The sequence below is a fragment of the Pongo pygmaeus genome, chromosome 20 (assembly GCF_028885625.2).
Source record: "Pongo pygmaeus isolate AG05252 chromosome 20, NHGRI_mPonPyg2-v2.0_pri, whole genome shotgun sequence".
In the NCBI taxonomy this organism is placed as follows: Eukaryota; Metazoa; Chordata; class Mammalia; order Primates; family Hominidae; genus Pongo; species Pongo pygmaeus.
Window position 1 is genome coordinate 41,299,226 of NC_072393.2, and position 20,137 is coordinate 41,319,362.

Consider the following 20,137-nt stretch of genomic DNA (forward strand, 5'->3'; position numbering starts at 1 on the left):
TCCCTCTGCACGTGCCCAGGGCTGGGACCCCAGACACAGACCTGCCCCGGACGAGGGAATGCACGGAGCTTCCCAAGATGGCTTGAATCAGTAACTGACGGCAAAAGCACGCTTGTGCCCAGCGTCTCTCCCAGTGCCCCGTGCCCTTGGGACCCAAAGTCCGAACCCGTAGCCGGGCGCGGTGGCTCACGCCTGGAATCCCAACACTCTGGGAGGCTGAGAATCGTTTGAGCCCAGGAGTTCGAGGCCATTCTGGGCAACATAGGGAGACCCATCTCTGCAAACAATAATAATAAATAAATAAATAAATAGCGGGCGTCGTTGCGCGCGTCTGTGGTTCCAGCTACTCGGGGAGTTGAGGTGGGAGGATCGCTTGGGCCCAGGAGTTCGAGGCTGCAGTGAGCCAAGATCGCACCACTGCTCTCCAGCCTGGGCGACAGAGCGAGACCCCGTCACACACACACACACACAAAAACCCTAGCTGCTGCTTCTCCCAGGATGCAGAAGTTAGGTGAGGACCCTCTATTCTCTCCGACTCAAGACCTAGGAGTCCGAACACATAACGCCCTCCTCCTATGAGACGCAGGTGCCAGGATCCCCAGAACTGCTGTCCCCTCAAGAACACACGTTCCCTACGGGAGAGGGCGCGACCAGCGACTCCGTCCACTTCGCCCAGCCGGCTGTGACGTAACTGCAACGACAGCCAATCAGACGCGGCAGCGCCGGATGGCGGGAGGCGGGAGTTGGAGGCCCAGGGAAGCGCTGGGCGGAAGTGGCTGTGGCTTTGCCCTTTGGCCTTTGCTGGCTGTGTGGCGGCTCCGCAGTTCGCAGGGCGTTCGCTGAGCGTCTCTGCTTAGCCGCGGTCATGAGCCGGCACAGCCGGCTGCAGAGGCAGGTTCTGAGCCTGTACCGCGATCTGCTGCGCGCCGGGCGCGGGAAGCCGGGCGCCGAGGCGCGAGTGCGGGCAGAGTTCCGGCAGCACGCGGGCCTGCCGCGCTCCGACGTGCTGCGCATCGAGTACCTGTACCGCCGCGGGCGGCGCCAGCTGCAGCTGCTACGCTCGGGCCACGCCACCGCCATGGGCGCCTTCGTACGCCCGCGGGCCCCGACCGAGGAGCCTGGCGGCGTGGGTTCCCAGCCTGACGACGGCGACGGTCCAAGGAACCCCCACGACAGCACGGGGGCACCGGAGACCCGGCCCGACGGACGGTGACAGGCGAAGAGCCGAACTCGCTCGATGGCGTGGTGGAGCCAGGAGGCTCGCCTGACTGCATGGGGGTACTGGGGAACCCGCCTAAGGTGAGAGGTCTTAAGAGACTAGCTCGACGAATTGGGGATGTCAGAGACGCCCCCTTGGCGACGCGGGGGGCCTAGAGAGCCCCGTGATGGACGGCAAGAGAGGCCCACCTTTTCCGATGCTTGGAGACAGGTCGGCGCTCCTCCCCCATGAGGGCTTGGGGCGGCCTGGGACGCTGGCGGGCTGGATGGACAGTGTCAAGCCGAGAACTACTTGCCTGAAGGTACGGGGAGCCAGGACGCCCCCCGGTGGACAGGGAAAGCCTGAGACACCCTTCTTTTGACCCCTGAGAACATACCCACCTCTGGCTCCTCAAGGAGTTTCCCCTCTCCTGTATTTAACTCTGAGAAGTGCAGACTTTTTGCTGAGAACGTTTTGGGAAGGTGCCCTGATGAGCGGTGAGAAGCCCGGAATCCCCTTTTGGAAAACTTTCCCCCATTAATTGTGACAAGCCTAGGGTTCTATCACCCTGGTTGATCAACTGAAGACCCTAAAGGCCCCTACTTGATGGTTTTGAGGGGCAACATTGACTCTTTGCCCCTTCCCTCTCGGAATATTGGACAAAGGGAATAAAATTGGGGATATGTCTACTTCCCTGTTGGTGGTCTTAAAGCTTTTATATATTTGGGGATTTTTGAAACACCCCCGGGCCCCCTGCCACCACACACACACGCACACAGACAGCTGGAAGGGACCATCTGGGAGGTGATAGGTATGGGGATCTGACTCCTTCCGGAGCCCTGTAGACTGGCACATTGATTGAAGCGGCATAGTTTTCTCCCCTGGGCAGATCTGTGGAGGGGGCTCATCCTGGCTTAACCCCCAAAGATACCCCAGTTGGCTCCCTAATGGAGGGCAAGTGATTTAACATCTTTGTGTGGAAGAGGAAATGGTAGAGCTGAGAACTGGCTCGGAGCCCCTGAGGCAGTAGTGAGGGTCTCAGACCTGGAAATTTCCCAAACCTGGCTGAAGGGTCCAGCCTCAGCTACAATGAACGACAAGGCCCTGGGGCAGGAGAGGGGAGATGAACCCCATAGATCACAGGTATACTCCCTCCTGTGTCCCCATATGGGCATGCCCTAGACATTCTGTGGAGGGATGCATTTTGCATCACTGAGCTGTATTTGCACCCATGTCAGTTAAATAAGTGGAAATGAGTTCTTATGGATGTAGCTGTGGGGAGGAGGACCACAGGTAAGAAGCATAGACCTCAGACCAAAGGGAGGATGGACGGAAGAGAAACAGTCACTGCCCTAATCCCGGTGGGGGAGCCACATGCCCAAATGGTTATAAAGTGGAATTGCAGTTTGAAGAATTAATTGCCAGGATAGGCTTCTAGGCAAGAAGACCAAGGCTGGGCGCGGTGGCTCACTCCTGTAATCCCAGCATTTTTGGAGGCCAAGATGGGCGGATCATGAGGTCAGGAGTTCCAGACCAGCCTGGCCAATATGGTGAAACCCCGTCTCTACTAAAAATACAAAAATTAGCCAGGTGTGGTGGCGGGCACCTGTAATCCCAGCTACTCAGGAGGCTAAGGCAGGAGAATCACTTGAACCCTGGAGGCAGAGGTTGCAGTGAGCCAAGATCACGCCATTGCACTCCAGCCTGGGCGACAGAGCGAGACTATGTCTCAAAAAAAAAAAAAGGACCAGTGTGGGGAAAGGCCTGGAGGGGGCAAAGGGAAGAAATGCAGGGTCTCAGCTGGGGCCTGGGGTGCCCCAGGCACAAGGCTGTGGGTTTACTTGATTGTGGCTTCTACTTCGGCTTTGTCTCGGGTTTGTCCTCACCATGGGACTTCAGCCACCTCATTCGTCTCTCTCAGCCTCAATTTCTTCCATCAGGGTGATCATGTTAGTCATTTCCTGGCTCCATCTCAGAAGCCAAAGACCAATGGGGTTCTACCCATCCAGCTCCCCCATTACATCTTCAGCTGCATCTCCTGCCACCCCCTCACTCCTGGCTCCATGATCTTGAGCCCTGGCAAGCCCCAGGATTGGAGCTCCTGGCAGGGCTGCAGGCAGGGATCGAGTTTCCAATGGGGCCCGGCATCCTGGGTCAGGAGAGAAGACACATTAACCTGGGTGTTAACAGATGGGTGAGATTTTCCCGGAGAGGATGGAGGAATGCCTGATTTGAGGGAGGAGCTGTGCAGGTGAGCAGTGGCTAAGAGCACGGACCCGGGAATGGGAAGGCAGGGTTTGAATCCCAGCTCCCATACTTACTGATTATGTGATCACAGACGAGTGATTTAACTTCTTTTTTTTTTTTTTTGAGACAGGGTCTCTGTCACCCAGGCTGGAGTACAGTGGCACAGCTCACTGCATCCTCGACTTCCCGGGCTCAAGTGATCCTCCCACTTCAGACTTCTGGGTAGCTGGGACTACAGGCATGCACCACCACACCCAGCTAATATTTTTATTGTTTATTTTATTTTATTTATTTATTTATTTTTGACACAGAGTTTCGCTCTTGTTGCCCAGGCTGGAGTGCAATGGCGCAATCTCGGCTCACCACAACCTCCACTTCCCAGGTTCAAGCCATTCTCCTGCCTCAGCCTCCCGATTACCTGGGATTACAGGCATAAGCCACCATGCCTGGCTAATTTTTGTATTTTTAGTTAAGATGGGGTTTCATCATGTTGAACAGGCTGGTCTTCAACTCCTGACCTCAGGTGATCTGCCCACCTCGGCTTTCCAGAGTGCTGGGATTACAGGTGGGAGCCAGCACGCCTGGCCTATTCTTTATTTTTTAGAGACAGGGTCTCACTATGTTGTCCAGGCTGGTCTCAAACTCTTGAGCTGAAGTGGTCCTCCCACCTCAGCCTCCCAAAGTGCTGAGATCACAGTCATGAGCCACCATGCCCAGCCTGATTTAACCTTTTTGCCTGAATGCCCTTATCAGTGAAATGGGCTGAATAAGAGCCTCCCTGATGTGGCCATTATGATGGTACAGTGAATTAAATACCTGTTGGGAGGCCAGGGGCGGTGGCTCACGCCTGTAATCCCAGCACTTTGGGAGGCTGAGATGGGCAGATCACCTGAGGTCGGGAGTTCGAGACCAGCCTGACCAACATGGAGAAACCCTGTCTCTACTAAAAACTACAAAATTAGCCAGGCATAGTGGCACATGCCTGTAAGCCCAGCTACTCAGGAGGCTGAGGCAGGAGAATCACTTGAACCCGGGAGGCAGAGGTTGCAGTGAGCCAAGATGGTGCCATTGTACTCCAGTCTGGGCAACGAGAGTGAGACTCCATCTCAAAAAAAAAAACAAACAAAAAAAAACCTGTTGTGACAGGAGATGATGAGGCCTGACCCCCACCCATGGCCCTCCTGCCCTCTTGGGTTCACTTGCAGCTGTAGAAGCAGGTTCTCAGGAGGCTGCAGCCTCCTCCCCTGAGCCCCTGCATCTCTGTTGCTCTGCCTGAGGGCTTCCTGGGAGTCCTGGAAGGTGGGTTAATGTCCGCAGAGGCAACCCTCAGCCTGTGGGGGGCAGCAGTCACTGGATGAGCACCCTGGCCCACCTCTCATCTGGTGGGACATGTGTTCTGCAGGGTTCCTCAGGGGCATCCCATGGGGTGGAGCCTCAGTTGCCCACAGCGGTGTCCACTCCGTGAGCACCTTTTTTGGCTTTTCCCCTGCCCTGTCTCACTCTTCCCCACTCCCGCTTCCTGGGATCACATCCCAGATAAATCATCACCCGAGTCCTTGGCTCCAAGGATGCTTATGTGTCAAGCATGGAACAGTGCCCAGTTCTCTGCTGATCCTCTGTGTGCATCTGCTGCTCTGTTTTTTGTTTGTTTTTTGAGACAGAGTGTAACTCTGTTGCCCAGGCTGGAGTGCAGTGGCGCAATCTTGGCTCACTGCAACCTCTGCCTCCCAGGTTCAAGCATTCCTCCTGCCTCAGCCGCCCCCCCAACCCCGCCCACCTCGAGTAGCTGGGATTATAGGCACCCGCCACCATACCCGGCTATTTGTTTTGTTTTGTTTTGTATTTTTAGTAGACATGGGGTTTCACCATGTTGGCCAGGCTGGTCTCGAACTCTTGAAGCGATCTGCTCACCCCGGCCTCCCAGACTGCTGGGATTATATGTGTGAAGCACCGCGCCTGGGCTGCTGTTCTGTTTTTTACTCTGCTAAGGCACAGGGTCAATGTTTCTCAATCCCTTGACCCATCTGTTAAACAAGAAATCTCCTGATCTAAGAAAATGGCTATAAAAGACATACAGGGATTAGAGTAATTTAGACTACAGATTGAGTTAAAAATAGAACTGAGTTGTTAAATTTTCTGATTTTGATAACTACTAGAATTGTGTGAGAGAATGGCCTTGTTCTTAAGACATACATGCTGAAGAATGTAGGAGTAAAAAGGCCTCGTGTCCGCAACTTACTCTCAAATGGTTCCAAAACATATGCACTGATATAAATATATTAGCAAGGGTATGGATGGTAAATCATATGAAGCAAAGTGTTAACCACTTTGAATCTGGGTAAGGGCATATGGGAGTTTGTTCTAGTTTTAAAAGGTTTCCCAACACTTGGGGAGGCTGAGATGGGCCGATCACTTAAGCCCAGGAGTTTGAGACCAGCCTGGGCAACATAGGGCTTGAGCTGCCATGCTCGGCCTAAATTTTAAAATTGAGGTTTTTTAAATGTAAATGTAATGTGAAAGTATTTTGAATGTAAAATATTTTTTGTTACACGACTTCATTGTTTTAGTAGGACTGTATTGCATTTTACCTGTTAAAAATTTGGCATCTGAATTAAGATGTGCTGTAAGTGTGAAATACACACTAGATTTCAAAGACTTAGTAAGAAAAACAGATTGTAAAAGATCTCATTATTTTTATATTGACTACATAGTGAAGTGATAATATTTTAGATATGTCAGGTTAAATAGAATGTAAGTTAAATTATTAAAATTAATCCATTTTTACTGTTTTAATGTGACTGCTAGAAAATTTGTAACTACATTTGTGGCTCACATTCTATTCTTTTTTTTCTTTTTTTTTTTTTTTGAGACAGTCTCCTTCTGTCACCCAGGCTGGAGTGCAGTGGCGTGATCTTGGCTCACTGCAACCTCCGCCTCCCGGGTTCAAGTGATCCTCCTGCCTCAGCCCCCTGAGTAGCTGGGATGACAGGCACCTGCCACCATGCCTGGCTAATTTTTGTATCTTTAGTAGAGACGGAGTTTCATCATGTTGACCAGGCTGGTCTTGAACTCCTGACCTCAAGTGATCCGCCTGCCTTGGCCTCCCAAAGTGCTACAATTACAGGCGTGAGCCACCACGCCCAGCCTCACATTCAATTTCCATTGGACAGTACTATTCTAGGAGTTCCCATGGCCTGTTTCCTCGCTACAATCTGCTTTCATGGCAAAATTTTAACACAGTGGCTCCATTCTACTGACTCCCTGATGCCTTCTTCCACCACATTGTTTGAGTTGTGTCCCCTTCCTCTTGCTCACTTTATTTTTCTCCTCAGCACTTACCACCCTGTGACCCACTACATATTTCACTTATTTATTCTGGTTATTGTCAATTTCCCCAAGTAGAATGTCAGCTCCAGAGGCACTGTCTTGTTCACTGTCCTGTCTCTGCTCCATTACCAGGCCTGTTGGGTCAATATTGCCAAGACTGCTCCCCCTATTTGCTGGTGATCTCAGGGGGACCATGCCTCCTCTTTGGTTGATGCCAGAGTCTCAGCCTGGCCTTTGAAACAGGACAAATCCGGTTTGCATCCTGACTTTTCCCTGAACCTGGAGTCTCTCCCAGAATCTGCAGCTTCCCCCACCCCATCAGTGTCTGTTCCCCTCTTCTAGTAGCAACAACTTGATACTCTTTGGAGACCCACCCTTCTGCCATTTTCAGTCCAGGTGGTTTAGGTGGGGCTGACCGCAGCCCCCAGCAAAGGTAGAGCATGTGACGGAAGCCTGAGGAGCCAATCTTGCGACTTTGGTTGGAACTACAAAGGAACAGTGACTCTATTATTGGCTGCTAAATTGGTGGGGGGGTGTGTGTCACAGTGGAGGGAGGCTTAGCATGACTGACTCCATTTTGCCCCTGAAACCCTGCAGTAATGTCCTTTAGGTTAAAAGCTTCTGCTTAGTTTTGTGTGTAGATCAGCTAATTACAGGAGGAATTTAGTTTATAGCTCAATTTTAGAAAAAATAACAGTCCCTTTCCCAAAACTAACCACTCCAGAGATCAGGAAACTGTACACACAAGTAACAGTGTTATACTAGAGATGTACAAGAATATTGTGACCTGACCTATATCATCAAAGAAGTTTTCTTCTGGACTCTTGCTGGCGACCAGATGTCTGCAGTCATTGGTCACCTAACCTCAACCCCCTTCCCTTAGCATAAAAAGAAACCTAAAATTTATACTAACTTGAGATGGTTCTTTTTTTTTTTTTTTTTTTTTTTGAGACGGAGTCTCGCTCTGTCACCCAGGCTGGAGTTCAGTGGCGCAATCTTGGCTCACTGCAAGCTCCGCCTCCCGGGCTCACGCCATTCTCCTGCCTCAGCCTCCCAAGTAGCTGGGACTACAGGTGCCCGCCACCACACCCGGCTAATTTTTTGTATTTTTCGTAGAGATGGGGTTTCACTGTGTTAGCCAGGATGGTCTCGATCTCCTGACTTCGTGATCCGCCCACCTCGGCCTCCTAAAGTGCTGGGATTACAGGTGTGAGTCACCGCGCCCGGCCGAGATGGTTCTTTAGGACACTAGTCTGCCATCTTCTTGGTTTGCTGTCTCTCCAAATGAAGTTGCTTGCTTTTTTTTTTTTTTTTTTTTTTTTTTGAGATGGAGTCTTGCTCTGTGCCCCAGGCTGGAGTGCAGTGACATGATCTCGGCTCACTGCACCCTCCACCTCCCAGGTTCAAAGGATTTGTAAAAATACAAACATTAGCCGGGTGTGGTGGTGCATGCCTGTAGTACCAGCTACTTGGGAGGCTGAGGCCAGAGAATCACTTGAACCCAGGAGGCAGAGGTTGCAGTGAGCTGAGATCGCGCCACTGCACTCAAGCCTGGGCAACAGAGCAAGACCCTGTCTCAAAAAAAAAAAAAAAAAACTAGTCTGGCGTGGTGGCACACGCCCTATAATCCCAGTGACTCGGGAGTCTAAGGCAGGAGAATCGCTTGGATCCTGGAGGCACAGTTTGCAGTGAGCTGAGATTGTGCCATTGCACTCTAGCCTAGGCAAGAGTGAGACTCTATCTCAAAAAAAAAAAAAAAAAAGCCACAACTTCTTTGTTCCTAGGGTACAACCAGCAATGGGATGAAACCCCAGGTGCCCAGTGCAGCAACCAGTAACTCACCCAGTATTGGCTTTCTCCCTTCCTGAGCTCACGTCCTGGCTCCCCTGCCACGCCTAAATAAAGAACTGGTGCTTGACTCTGTGTCAGGGTCTGGGGCAGCCCCACCCAAGATGGGCTGATGCAGTTCTGTGTTCTGTTCTCAAGGCAAAAGGGTCCATCCAGACATATCCAGGCCACATCCTAGATTCCGGGTATGAAGGCACCTAGTATCCTCACACATCCTTTGACAGTGACCATTTATTACACACATCAGACTGGGGGAAGACCATTGACATAGCTGAGCACCAGGTAGGGTGTCCTGGGTATTCGGGCGTTAGAGCAGCAGGGGCCTCCTGACACTGGCAGGAGAAACATGGCACCCACCAGGAGGAGGAAGAGGAGGAAGAGGATAAGGAGGAAGGTCAGGGGCCGCCTGGATGCAGGATCAGGGACCCTGTGAAGGGAAATGCAGTGTTAAACATACAGGTGGGCTGCCGCTAGGAGTTCTGTCCCCCGCACCCTAGTCCCATCTCTCAGGCACCTCACCCCGGATTCCCCTCCAGCCTCACATCCTGGAGATGAGGAGATGCTTGCCTCTTCTTGTCCTAAGGAGGGAGAGCAGCCAGCAGCAGAATGGATAGAAATGACACTTTATTTATTTATTTATTTTGAGACACAGTCTCACTGTTGTCACCCGCGCTGGACTGCAATGGCTCCATCTCAGCTCACTGCAACCTCCACCTCCCAGGTTCAGGCGATTTTCCTGCCTCAGCCTCCCGAGTAGCTGGGACTACAGGTGCCACTACGCCCAGCTCATTTTTGTATTTTTAGTAGAGATGGGGTTTCACCATGTTGGCCAGGCTGGTCCCAAACTCCTGACCTCAAGTGATCCGCCCACCTCGGCCTCCCAAAGTGCTGGGATTACAGGCATGAGCCACCACGCCTGGCCGACACATTATTTTTTGAGACAGGGTCTCGCTTAGTCACCCAGGCTGGAGTGCAGTTTCACAGTCACGACTCATGGCAGCCCCAACCTCCTGGGCTCAGGTGATCCTCTTACCTCAGCCTCCCTAATAGCTGGGACCACAGGCACATGCCACTACAACAATTTACTTTTGTTTAATGATTTGTAGAGATGGGGGGAGGGGGCAGGTCTCACTATGTTGCTCAGGCTGGTCTTGAACTCCTGGCCTTAAGCAATCCTCCTGCCTTGACCTCCCAAAGTGTTGGGATCACAGGCGTGATCCACGGTGCCCAGCCACAAGTGACATTTTGTGTCGCCTTTACCCTACTATTGTAGACCTACAAAGCTGGTCTTATTTCTTTTCCTTTCCTGGCACCTCCTTATCCCCAGGACCCACACAGACTTGGAATATCTCCAAGTGTAGTGGATGTCTGGTTGTGTCTGTCCTTTATCCAATACAATCCCCCTTTTTCTGATAACAGTGCCTTAATTGGAGGTGGGCAGCTGTCATGCCTTCCACTTCCAGACCTTCAGGTTCAAGTGAAGCTGACACCCACCTCCCCAACTTCCATGATTGGTGTGACCCAGACCTGGCCAATCCGAGCACTCTGGTTTATTCAAGGTGCAGCCCATGACCCCAGCCGGTAAGTGGGAGTCAGCCCTGGGACTTTGGCAGCTGTCAGTAGGGTTGGAGGCACGCTCCCTCCCCTGGTGTGGGTAAACCACTGGGAGTGACCGTGTAGCCACTGGCGCACCCATTTTGCTAAGAAGGAAGCCACCTTGGGGACTTAGAGCCCAAGAAAGGGAGGGACTGAGCCCTGATGTTATTTCTTTCTTTCTTTTTTTATTTTTTTTATTATTTTTTTTTGAGACAGGGTCTCACTCTGTTGCTCAGACTGGAGTGCAGTGGTGCGTTCTCGGCTCACCACAACCTCCGCCTCCCGGGCTCAAGCGATTCTCCTCCCGAGTAGCTGGGCTTACAGGCATGTGCCACCACTCCTGGCTAATTTTTGTAGTTTTAGTAGAGACGGGGTTTCACCATGTTGGCCAGGCTGGTCTCGAACTCCTGATCTCAGGTAATCCACCCACCTCAGCCTCCCAAAGTGCTGGGATTACAGGCGTGAGCCACCGCGCCTGGCCCGGCCCTGGTGTTATTTCAGGCTCTGAATTCAACAGTGCCTGGACCTTTCCGTTACTTTTTTTTTTTTTTTTTAATAGCATTCCCTTTTTTTTTTTTTTTTAATAGCATTCCCTTTTTTGTGCCTTTTGATTTCTTGGGTTTCTGTCACTTGCCATCAAGATTCCTGAGTGCTACACCTGGTTGAGAACTGGCTCACCTGAGGCTTCCGGAGCAGGGAGCGTCTTTGGTGACCTGCTAAGCGTTTCTGGTGGCTGAGGCCAGACTCCAGCATGTCCTGTCGGGAGTGAGAGGTGTGTGCTTCCTGGAGAACCAGCAACAAAGAGAAACGTGGTTGGGGGAGAGCCAGGATAGGGGTGTCATAGAGATGAGATTCTAGGGGAACAGAGAGATCTCACGGGACAGACAAGGGCAGAGCCAAAGAAACCAAGAGAGGAGAGACATTATTTATTCATTCATTCAATAAATGTGTAATGAGTTTCTATTACAAGCCACGAACTGTTCTAGGCTGAGGACACAGTGGGGATGGAAATAGACAAATACCTGGCCTCCGTGGAGCTTATATTTGACAGGAGAGAGACTATCAATTAATAAGTAAATGAGGCCTGGTACAGTGGCTCACGCCTGTAATCCCAGCACTTTGGGAGGCCGAGGCGGGCAGATCACCTGAGGTCAGGAGTTTGAGACTAGCCTGGCCAACATGTTGAAACCCCATCTCTACTAGAAATACAAAAATTAGCCAGGAATGGTGGTGCACATCTGTAATCCCAGCTACTCGGGAGGCCGAGGTAGGAGAATCTCTTGAACCTGGGAGGCAGAGTTTGCAGTGAGCCAAGATCACACCACTACACTCCAGCCTGGGCGACAGAGTGAGACTCCGTCTCAAAAAATAAATAAAAATTTTTAAAAATAAGTAAATGTACAAAGTCAAGCTGTGGTGAGTGCTGTTAGGAAATAAAGTAAGAAGATAGGAGTGCTAATGTTTGGAGGTCAGGACAGGCCTCCCTGAAGAGGCGGCACTTCAGGAGAGACTGGGACAGTCAGGAGGTGAGCGAGGCACCATCTGGGGGCCTCAGGATAGGAGTGAATTTGAGATGGGGCTTGAGGATGTAGACAGAGACAGACAGGAGAGAGAGAAACAGAGAGATAGAAGGAGACACCGAGAGACAGAGATAGAGGGAGAGACAGAACCACTGACACCTCCTTGGAAGGGCAGGATCTTGCTAGAAGGTGCGCAGAGATGTCCCCAGGGTGCCTGGCAGAAGGTCCCTCGAGGGGGTCTGCTCTCACCTCAAGGCCTTGTCCCCTGCCCTGGGGGCCCCTGTGGCCACACAGCTCACAGGGCACTCCTAGTGTCCGGACTGTCTTTTGTCCCAAGGGCCCAAGGCCCCCAATGTCCCCCGCTGGATCCCACTCCAACTCTGCGGAAGTGGGGAGGCTACTGGGTGCCCAGGGCCCCCAGACCCCACCAGGTCCTGGCCAGTCCGAGTCTCCCTCAACCTCCAAGTCCTTGTCCAGCGTGTTGGCCTCCTCGAGCACCTGGGTCAAAGGACAGAGGTCATGGAGGCTATGAGGTTGGGGCCTGGGTTGGGTGGGGGGTATCAGGATGGGCCCTACCAGGCTGTAGCTGACCAGCTGGGCCTGCAGCTGCCAGAGCCACCGGAAGATGGAGTCTCGGTAAGCTCCCAGGGCCCGCAGGATCTGCTCCAGGGCTGCCCAGGCCCTGGGCTCACTCCGCTGTGCCAGCCCCTCACCAAATGCTAGCAGCGCCTCCACACGCTCAGCTGCCCCTCGGAGCTCCGCCTGGAGGGCCTGGGGACACATGGTTGGACATCACCCCACACACACACCAGGGACCCAAAACCTGGAGTTACCCCCTCCCCCGTTTCCTATCCAAAGGCCTGGAACATGCACTCAACCCATTTCCCATCCCGGAAAGCTGGCAACCACTGCTGGGGCCCTGCCCACCCCCACATCCTGGCCTCTCCTGCCTACCTGCAGCTGCACCATCCCACTCTGGGCCAATGCCCAGCGCCCCGGGCCTTGCACCAGGTCCTGCAGCCGGCGGCCCAGCCCCAGCAGGCACAGGTGCAGGCTGTTCTGCTCAGCCTCTAGTACCTCCAGGCCAGAGATGGGGTGCTGGGGAACACAGGAGCCAGGTCAGGGACAGTGGGCCAATCAAGATATCACCCCTGCTCCCATCCCCACCCCTCTTCTGTAAGCTTCTGGAAACTTCTCTGCGGCATGGTCCATCTCCGGGTCCGTCTGCACCAGGGTCGCTCCCACTGGGGGGCCTTCCCAGTGGAGCCAGGCCTGAGGACAGATATCTAGTTCAAGGTCTTCAGGTTTTCAAAGCTCCTGGAAACTTGGATGTGTGAGGCCTGGGGGGTCTGGACAGGGAGTGGGGCTGGGTACCCCCCAAGAAGAATGGGGCTACACCAGGAGCAATGATGAAATGCTTCTCAGCTGGGCGCAGTGGTTCACACCTGTAATCCCAGCACTTTGGGAGGCCAAGGCCCAAGGATCGCTTGAGCCCAGGAGTTCAAGACCAGCCTGGGCAACATGGTGAGACATCGTCTCTTTTTTTTTTTTTTTTTAATAAAAAAGAGATATGGCTGGACACGGTGATTCACGCCTGTAATCCCAGCACTTTGGGAGGCTGAGGCGGGTGAATCACCTGAGGTCGGGAGTTCAAGACTAGCCTGGGCAACAAGTTGAAAACCTATCTCTACTAAAAATACAAAAAATTAGCCAGGTATGGTGGCATGTGCCTGTAATCCCAGCTACTCAGGTGGCTGAGGCAGGAGAATCACTGGGACCTGGGAGGCGGAGGTTGCAGTGAGCAGAGATCTCACCACTGCATTCCAGCCTAGGCGACAGAGAGACTCCATCTCAAAAAAAAAAAAAAAAAAAGAAAGAAAGAAAGAAATATGTCTCCCCAGTTGGTCAGATATTGAAACACTTTTCCAGAGCATCCCTCCCCCTACAGACACCCAATACCTTTCCAGAATCATCACCCAGTCCTCAGTATGGAGGCCAGACTCCAGGGGACAGAGAGGAGGTGGGGCTGGTACAAGGGGTCTGGGTCACCTCAGCTCACCTCACAGTGTTTGCCCCCAGCTGGGTCCTCGTAGGAAGAGGGTGTTGACCATCTTGGGGGGCAAGCGGCAGGCTCATTGCCCCTAGGCCCACCGTGGAAGTGCTCAGGAGGGCCCAAGGAGTCCTGTCCCAGGGTCTGGGCCTGCTCTGGGCTAGGAGGCAGGGGGCGGTGACTGGGTGAGTCTCGACACCTCACTTTTCAGCTTACCCTCACCCCAACCCTGGCGGCCTCTCCTCTGTCCCCAGGCGATCACAGCCATGGCACCTCCTACCCTCACATGGGCCCTGCCACCACGCCTACCCTTTTGGGAACAAGCTTCCAAAGCCCCGGCCCCCACCTTGTGCTCTCCTCTCCGGATGCGGGGCAAACGGTGCATCCAACAATGTCCGGCTCCCTAGGTGCTCCCGGTGGGTGGTTGAGGGGCTCTGAGCCAAGTCTAGGGCCCAGAGGCAGGGACAGGGCCATGGCTGGGGGCCTGGGAACACAAAGTCAGGTGAGGGCAGCCGGTAAGACCTCTTCCCTAGACAAGGGTGTCCCAGAGCTCCTCCGCTGGAGTCACCCGGGCCTGAGGCTGCAGGAGAGGCCCAGGACAGGTCTGGCTCCGCCCCTTCCAAGAGGAACCTGGACCCGGCCATTTGATGCCCAGCTCAGGTGACAGAAAAGCCACTTAACTCCTTCCTCCCTAGCATGCCAGTAGCTAAATCTCCCAGCATCACTCCACACCATCCAAGAGGGTTCCAGATAGAACCCCTGCCCCACCTCCTCAAGAGCCCTGGATTCTGCCCCACTGAGAACCCAGACATCTGACCTCCAGGGCCTACCCCATTCATTTAAGACCCTAGATGCTGCACCCCTCCGGAAACCAAGCATCTGGCCCCTAAAAAATAAAAATATAAAACCAAGGAAAGATTTTTTGTTTATTTGGTATGGGGTCTTCTGTAGCTCACACAAAATTATTGGGAAAATAAATAACCCAGGGGAGCCCCCTCCGCCCACGGTTCCTAGGTCGCAGAGTCACAGCAGCCTCAAGGGGGCAGGAACCTGGGAATCCGAGGGGTCCCGGCCCTGGCGGTCACTTGCCCAGCAGGAGGCCGGCGCGCAGCACGCGGGGCACGCGGCGGATGGTCAGTGAGACCCGGGTGCCGCGCACCAGGCAGGCTCCCGGCCGCGCCGACGGGCAGGCTGCCGCATTGGGCGGCGGGGAGGCGGTGTCCAGCGCGTCTACGCGGGCGGCGGTGATGCCGTGGAGGAAGCGCGTGTAGGCGGTGCCGCGGAGCACCAGCAGGCTGCGCGGTTCCAGCAGTAGCGAGGTGGTGGGCCGGGGCGGAGGCCGAGGCTGCAGGGCGAGTTGAGGGTCAGCAGGGCTCAAGAAGTCGGGGGGTGGGCGAGAGGTCGGTAGGCTCCGGGGATCAGCGAGTCCCCAGGGGCAAAAGCTGAAGAGCAAGTGTGCTCACAATGATGGAGGCTTTGGTGGTTCAGGAGTGAAAATTGCTGGGGCCTGGGCTGGGGCTGCTGGGAAGAGAGGGCGAGGGCTCTGCAGTCTCTCTAGGCGGCAGATGGGGGTGTCAAAGGGTCAGCGGACAGTGGGAGCTGCAGCTGGGATCTCCAAGGGGCTGGGGCTGGAGCTGGGACCCAGGAATCGGCAGTCCCCAGGAAATACAGGTAGAGCTGGGTTGAGAGAGCATGGCTGAAGCCAGGACCAGGTAAGGACAGAGTGAGGCAGAGGTTAGAGGCAGTGGGGGTCCCCAAGGACATCAGGACATTAGAGGACAACCACACAGCTGAGGGAGTGTCAGAGCATCCAGGAGCATGCAGGGCTCGAGGGCAAGCCTCAAGGAGTGGGTCAGCGTGTTCAGGGGCGTTTCTGTGAACACTGGAGTACTAGAAATGCATCACTCAGAGAAATCATGTGTCAAGGGGCCAAGGAGAATCTGGGGGTGTCTTGCACCCCAAATCACATTCCTAGAGTAGCAGGACGTCTGGGGCACCCTGAGCAGGGGCAGATAGGGCATTTGGGAGGAGGCGAGGCCCTCCTGAGTTAATGGCGGTGGGGTATCTTAGGATATCAGTGTCTGCTGGGGAGTCAGGGGCATCCACTTAGCAGGTTGGGGCATCGGGGAGCCTGTGGAAATCATGGCATGTGGGGCACCCTGTAAGCAGATGGGCTGTCTGGGAGGAAGAAGGTATACCCCGTGAGGGGACAAGGGAAGGTATCTGGGAGAGTGCCAGGAGTACCCCGAAGGCATGTGGGACCAGGTCATCTTGGAGGATGTGCGAGGTTGAAGTGCCTACAAGCAGTTGGGGCAGTGTCTGGGGCCCACCTGTTCTGTAGGGTCATCGTCCTCTGGCCGCCGTGGCTCGTAGAAGTCTAGCACGGTGTGGGAGCCCAGGCTGATGGTGCTGACAGTCGGGTAGTACAGTGGTCCGTCCTCGTGGGGCTGAGGAGTGGGCACCAGGGCTGGGCAGGGCAGGAGTCCACAACCCCCACCCTCTGGGTCAAAGTGGGGCTTCCCAAGCCAGGGACAGGGAGGTGAATGCCTGTTGGGAGATGTGGCTGCCTAATGAGTGAGGGTGGGCACAGGGTCCCCTGCCCCAGCACAGCTCAGAAGTCTGAGTGGGGGGACACTGGCCGAGGGTGTGTGGTTACCATGATGCCCTCCCCAGGCAGATACTGGTTCACGAGGACATGGTTAGCTGGGAGGCCTCCAAAGAGGCTGAGGTCTGACACTTTGTCCACGTAGCGCTGGAGCCATGGGGGCAGCCGCTCAGGAACCATCCCCCGGGGATGAGGAAGCCCACCTGGGGAAGGCAATGGGGTCCTGAGGGCTCCCCTATAGCAATAGATCCCCCACTAGGGATTCCACAGTGGCTGGAAGCACCCTGATCCCCTCAGGGACCCCTGACCCTTTGGAGATAGCCACTGGGTCCTTCAGAGGTTTCCTCACTTCTCCAGACCACGGGCCCCTTTCAGATACTCCCAACTCATCAGGAAATCCCTAATCCCTCAGGACCTCCACTGACCCCTTCAGAATCCTCCTGGCTCTTGGGGCCCCTTGAGCTGTCAGGGACCCTCTGATGTCTTAAGTCTATTGGACCTGAGTCCCCTGCCCCAGCCTACATCCCAGAATCACTCATGCCCCCAGCCAGGGATACTTACCCCAGTTCTGTAACTTTCTCCCAGAGAGCTGGGTCCACTTTGGCTTTGGGGCATTAAAAACCTAAGAGGTGGGAAGGGGGTCACTCCTTTCTCATGATCACCCCTCTATGATCCTCCCACCTAGGCCAACATAGGGGCCTTTACCTCCGGGGTGGAAATGGGTCATCTGTGTCTGTGGGACCATTCCCTGGGGCGGTGGGTTCCTAGGATTTTGTGGTTTGCCTTTTTTCCTGGGAATGCCTTTGGCCCCAAAGCCCACCCGTGTCTACCAGGATTTAGGAATCAGGGCTGCACAACCGTGGTCTGAGAGTTGTGGGTCTCACAGTCTACTCAGTTCTGGGGCTGGACAGGGCTCTTTCAGCCCAGCAAATAGTCTGCATTCTAATTTCCTGATTCCGTGCCAAACCCGGTCCCTCACGCCTGTAATCCCAGCACTTTGGGAGGCCGAGGCGGGCAGATCACTTGAGGTCAGGAGTTCGAGACCAGCCTGGCCAACATGGGGAAACCCCGTCTCTACTAAAAATACAAAACTTAGCTGGTCATGGTGGCATGCACCTGTAATCCCAGCTACTTGGGAGGCTGAGGCAGGAGAATCGCTTGAACCTGGGAGGCAGTGTGGTGGCACACGCCTGCAATCCAAGCTACTCAGGAGACTGAGACACAAGAATCAGTTGAACCCAAGAGGCAGAGGCTACAGTGAACCGAGATCACGCCACTGCAGTCCAGCCTGGGCGACAGAGCAAGATTGTCTCAAAAAACAAACAAACAAAAATTCCTGATTCCTGGGCTCTCTGAGGACAGTTTGAGTTCTGCAACCTCCTTGTTCCTATTGCCTGGGGGAGGGAGTATGCAAAGCTGGGCTATCTCAGCACAGCAAAGAAAGTACTTTGAAAATCTTCCACTGCCAAGATCCTAATGATCTAGAATGGGCTATCTCAGTCCAACAAGTCTATGCTCTAGTTGATAATCTACTCATTCCCTTCATGGTTATGGAGCTGTACTGGGCTATTTCAGCCGAGGAATTCTATAATATATAGATTTTTCAATGCCAAGAACGCAAAGGTCTGGAATGGGCTATCTCAGCAAAAAAGTCTGTGTTCTGTAGCTAATTTTTTCCTGGACTCAAGATCAGTGGGTTACTCCAACACAGGGAAGATCTGTGCTCTGTAACTTAGGCACTGGGGCTGCAAAGGGCAGGAACTCTGAGCTTTGAAAATTCTTCTTCCCCCAAACCTTAAGAACAGAATGCAGACTGGGCCATCTCAGCGTAGATGGTCTGTATTTGGTAACCTTATTCCTAAGGCTCTGGGTCTATGCTGAGCTATTTTAGCACAGGAAAGAGTTTACTGGGCTATCTCAGCACAGAAATCTGAATACAAAATTCTTTACTCCCCAGTCTCAATGATCTGAACTGGGCTATCTCAGCCTATGTTTATAACCCCCTATTCTCTAAGCTAGCAGGATTGGGCTATCTCGGTAGAGGGAGTATGAGCTCTGTAACTTCCTTGTTCCTTCTGTCGGGGTCTTCACTGCAGCCTTGGGGGCTCTCATACAGAGGATAGGCATTGGGGAGGAATATGGGAAGAGTGGGAAAACAGACCAGAAGGGCACTGAGGTCACCTGTCGAAGCAAATACTCCTCCTCTTCTTTGGAGATGAAGTCAGGGACATAGTAGATTACAGGTGGTGCCTAGGATAGAAAGACCCCCTGAAGGTGTGGTCCTTCAACCCACACAGAGGACATATCATCACAGAGCAACCCCTATGCCTGAAGACAGGCTCAGGATGTCCTCAGACAGGTCAGGGTCTGAAGTTAATGGACCAGTGCCATTCCAGAATGGACTCTGACAGTAAGAATGAATTTGGTGGAAGGGGGCAGTCCCAACCCAAGAACTCAGGAATCAGCCTGCCTCCTTCACCCTCTGCACCCTGAGTTCTGACAACCTGCTCCACTCTGAATGGTTCCAGGGCTGGGACTCTGGCGTCCTGCTCCTCCATCAACACCAACTCCTTGCACCCAATCCTGTAGGGAGGGAAGGACATACTGAAGTCACTAGGCCTCCCACCCTAACACCATGATGCAGCCTTCCACCCCATCACAGGCCAGGCCTCACCTCAGCCCTCTTCTGAAACTCACTTGGTCTCTAAAAGCTGAGTCTTCAGCATCTTACAAGCCACACAGAGAGCCCCTAGGTTCCATGTCCGGACACAATCAGCCCCAAGAATAATCCCCCATTACTCTGTCCACTAAGGGCCCATCCAACTACACATATGCCTTCTCAATCCTCCCACAGAGAACATTCTCTGGCCCCACACACAGGGAGCCTTTCTCAAAAGCTCTACACATAGCCCCCAGGGCTGCACTCCAGAGCCCCTTTAAACACCTTGAGACCCCGCTTCAGACCTGCAACTGTGAGCCCGGCTATCAACACTCAGCGACACCCGCCCCCCACCGAATCCCATTCTGTGCACCCCTGTGACCCCAATCTGAGCCTCCTCAGACATGTCCACCCTCAGCCTCCTCGGATCCCCCCATTTGGACGCCCCTCGGATTTCCCTTCCTGAGCGCCCCTTCACTCCAGCACCCTGGGATCTTTAGCTCTGAGGCTGACTCCTAAATCTTCTTCCCTCCCTGAACCCTTCAGATCCCCGACTCCGAGCCCTTTAGGACTTCAAGCTCTGAGCCTCCTCGGACTCCTACTCTGGGCTCCCCCGGATCCCCACTTTCAGCCCTCTTGACATCCATCTCTACCCCAGCACTCCCCAAAACTGACCGTCCAACAGCGTCCCCTCGAATTTCCAAATTCAACATCCCCATCCCCCTCCAGCCATTTCCGCCCCACATTACAGACGCAGAGTCCGCAGGCCAATGGGAGCTCCCAGAGGCCTCAAGGGCCCGCCTTCCACCCAATCGGCGCTCTCACTCAGTATTCGCCCGCCCCCTTCATCCTCGCCTAAGGATAGGCCGCGCCTCTTGGCCTCTGAGCCATTGGCAGGAGGGCGTGGGCGGGGCATCGTCGTCTGGCACTGGCCACTCAGAACTTAGGAACTGAACCTGGCCATTGGCTGAGTGGACCCCGATGGGTGGGACGGGGGCGGCAGCCGTGACAGCCGCGGGAAGACACGAGAGGCTGCTAGAAGGACTTCCCGCGGCCAGCGCCATCACATGCCCACGCCGCAGGGAGG

At 54.0% G+C, this 20,137-nt stretch overlaps 3 protein-coding genes across 10 annotated transcripts; 1 reads left to right on the forward strand and 2 right to left on the reverse strand.

Annotated features, from left to right (window-relative positions):
• The first annotated feature begins 738 nt into the window (after nucleotides 1–738).
• On the forward strand, nucleotides 739–1,891 carry SDHAF1 (succinate dehydrogenase complex assembly factor 1). The gene has a single exon (XM_054462286.2). It carries the CDS (start codon nucleotides 866–868, stop codon nucleotides 1,211–1,213), a length of 348 nt encoding a protein of 115 aa, XP_054318261.1. The 5' UTR covers nucleotides 739–865; the 3' UTR covers nucleotides 1,214–1,891.
• A 6,945-nt stretch (nucleotides 1,892–8,836) lies between these two features.
• SYNE4 (spectrin repeat containing nuclear envelope family member 4) lies at nucleotides 8,837–14,732 on the reverse strand. Of its 4 annotated transcripts, none has more exons than XM_063657554.1 (9): nucleotides 14,617–14,732; nucleotides 14,133–14,270; nucleotides 13,796–13,946; nucleotides 12,691–12,834; nucleotides 12,313–12,507; nucleotides 11,896–12,234; nucleotides 10,895–10,999; nucleotides 9,140–9,198; nucleotides 8,837–9,047 (listed from the first exon to the last, which is right to left on the reverse strand). In XM_063657554.1, exons 1-9 carry the CDS (start codon nucleotides 14,619–14,621, stop codon nucleotides 8,864–8,866), a joined length of 1,320 nt encoding a protein of 439 aa, XP_063513624.1. In that variant the 5' UTR covers nucleotides 14,622–14,732; the 3' UTR covers nucleotides 8,837–8,863. The 4 variants fall into 4 exon arrangements, with proteins under 4 accessions (XP_063513624.1, XP_054318263.2, XP_054318262.2 ...); XM_054462288.2 differs by having other exon boundaries at nucleotides 11,986–12,234; nucleotides 14,604–14,695; XM_054462287.2 differs by having other exon boundaries at nucleotides 14,604–14,695.
• ALKBH6 (alkB homolog 6) lies at nucleotides 14,700–19,829 on the reverse strand. Of its 5 annotated transcripts, none has more exons than XM_054462291.2 (7): nucleotides 19,726–19,829; nucleotides 18,896–18,974; nucleotides 18,573–18,641; nucleotides 16,953–17,013; nucleotides 16,443–16,594; nucleotides 16,117–16,233; nucleotides 14,700–15,131 (listed from the first exon to the last, which is right to left on the reverse strand). In XM_054462291.2, the coding sequence occupies exons 1-7, from the start codon at nucleotides 19,794–19,796 to the stop codon at nucleotides 14,868–14,870; spliced, it is 813 nt and encodes a 270-aa protein (XP_054318266.1). In that variant the 5' UTR covers nucleotides 19,797–19,829; the 3' UTR covers nucleotides 14,700–14,867. The 5 variants fall into 5 exon arrangements, with proteins under 5 accessions (XP_054318266.1, XP_054318268.1, XP_063513627.1 ...); XM_054462293.2 differs by lacking the exon at nucleotides 19,726–19,829 and adding an exon at nucleotides 19,066–19,396; XM_054462296.2 differs by having other exon boundaries at nucleotides 15,093–15,131; nucleotides 16,117–16,195.
• Nucleotides 19,830–20,137: the final 308 nt, after the last annotated feature.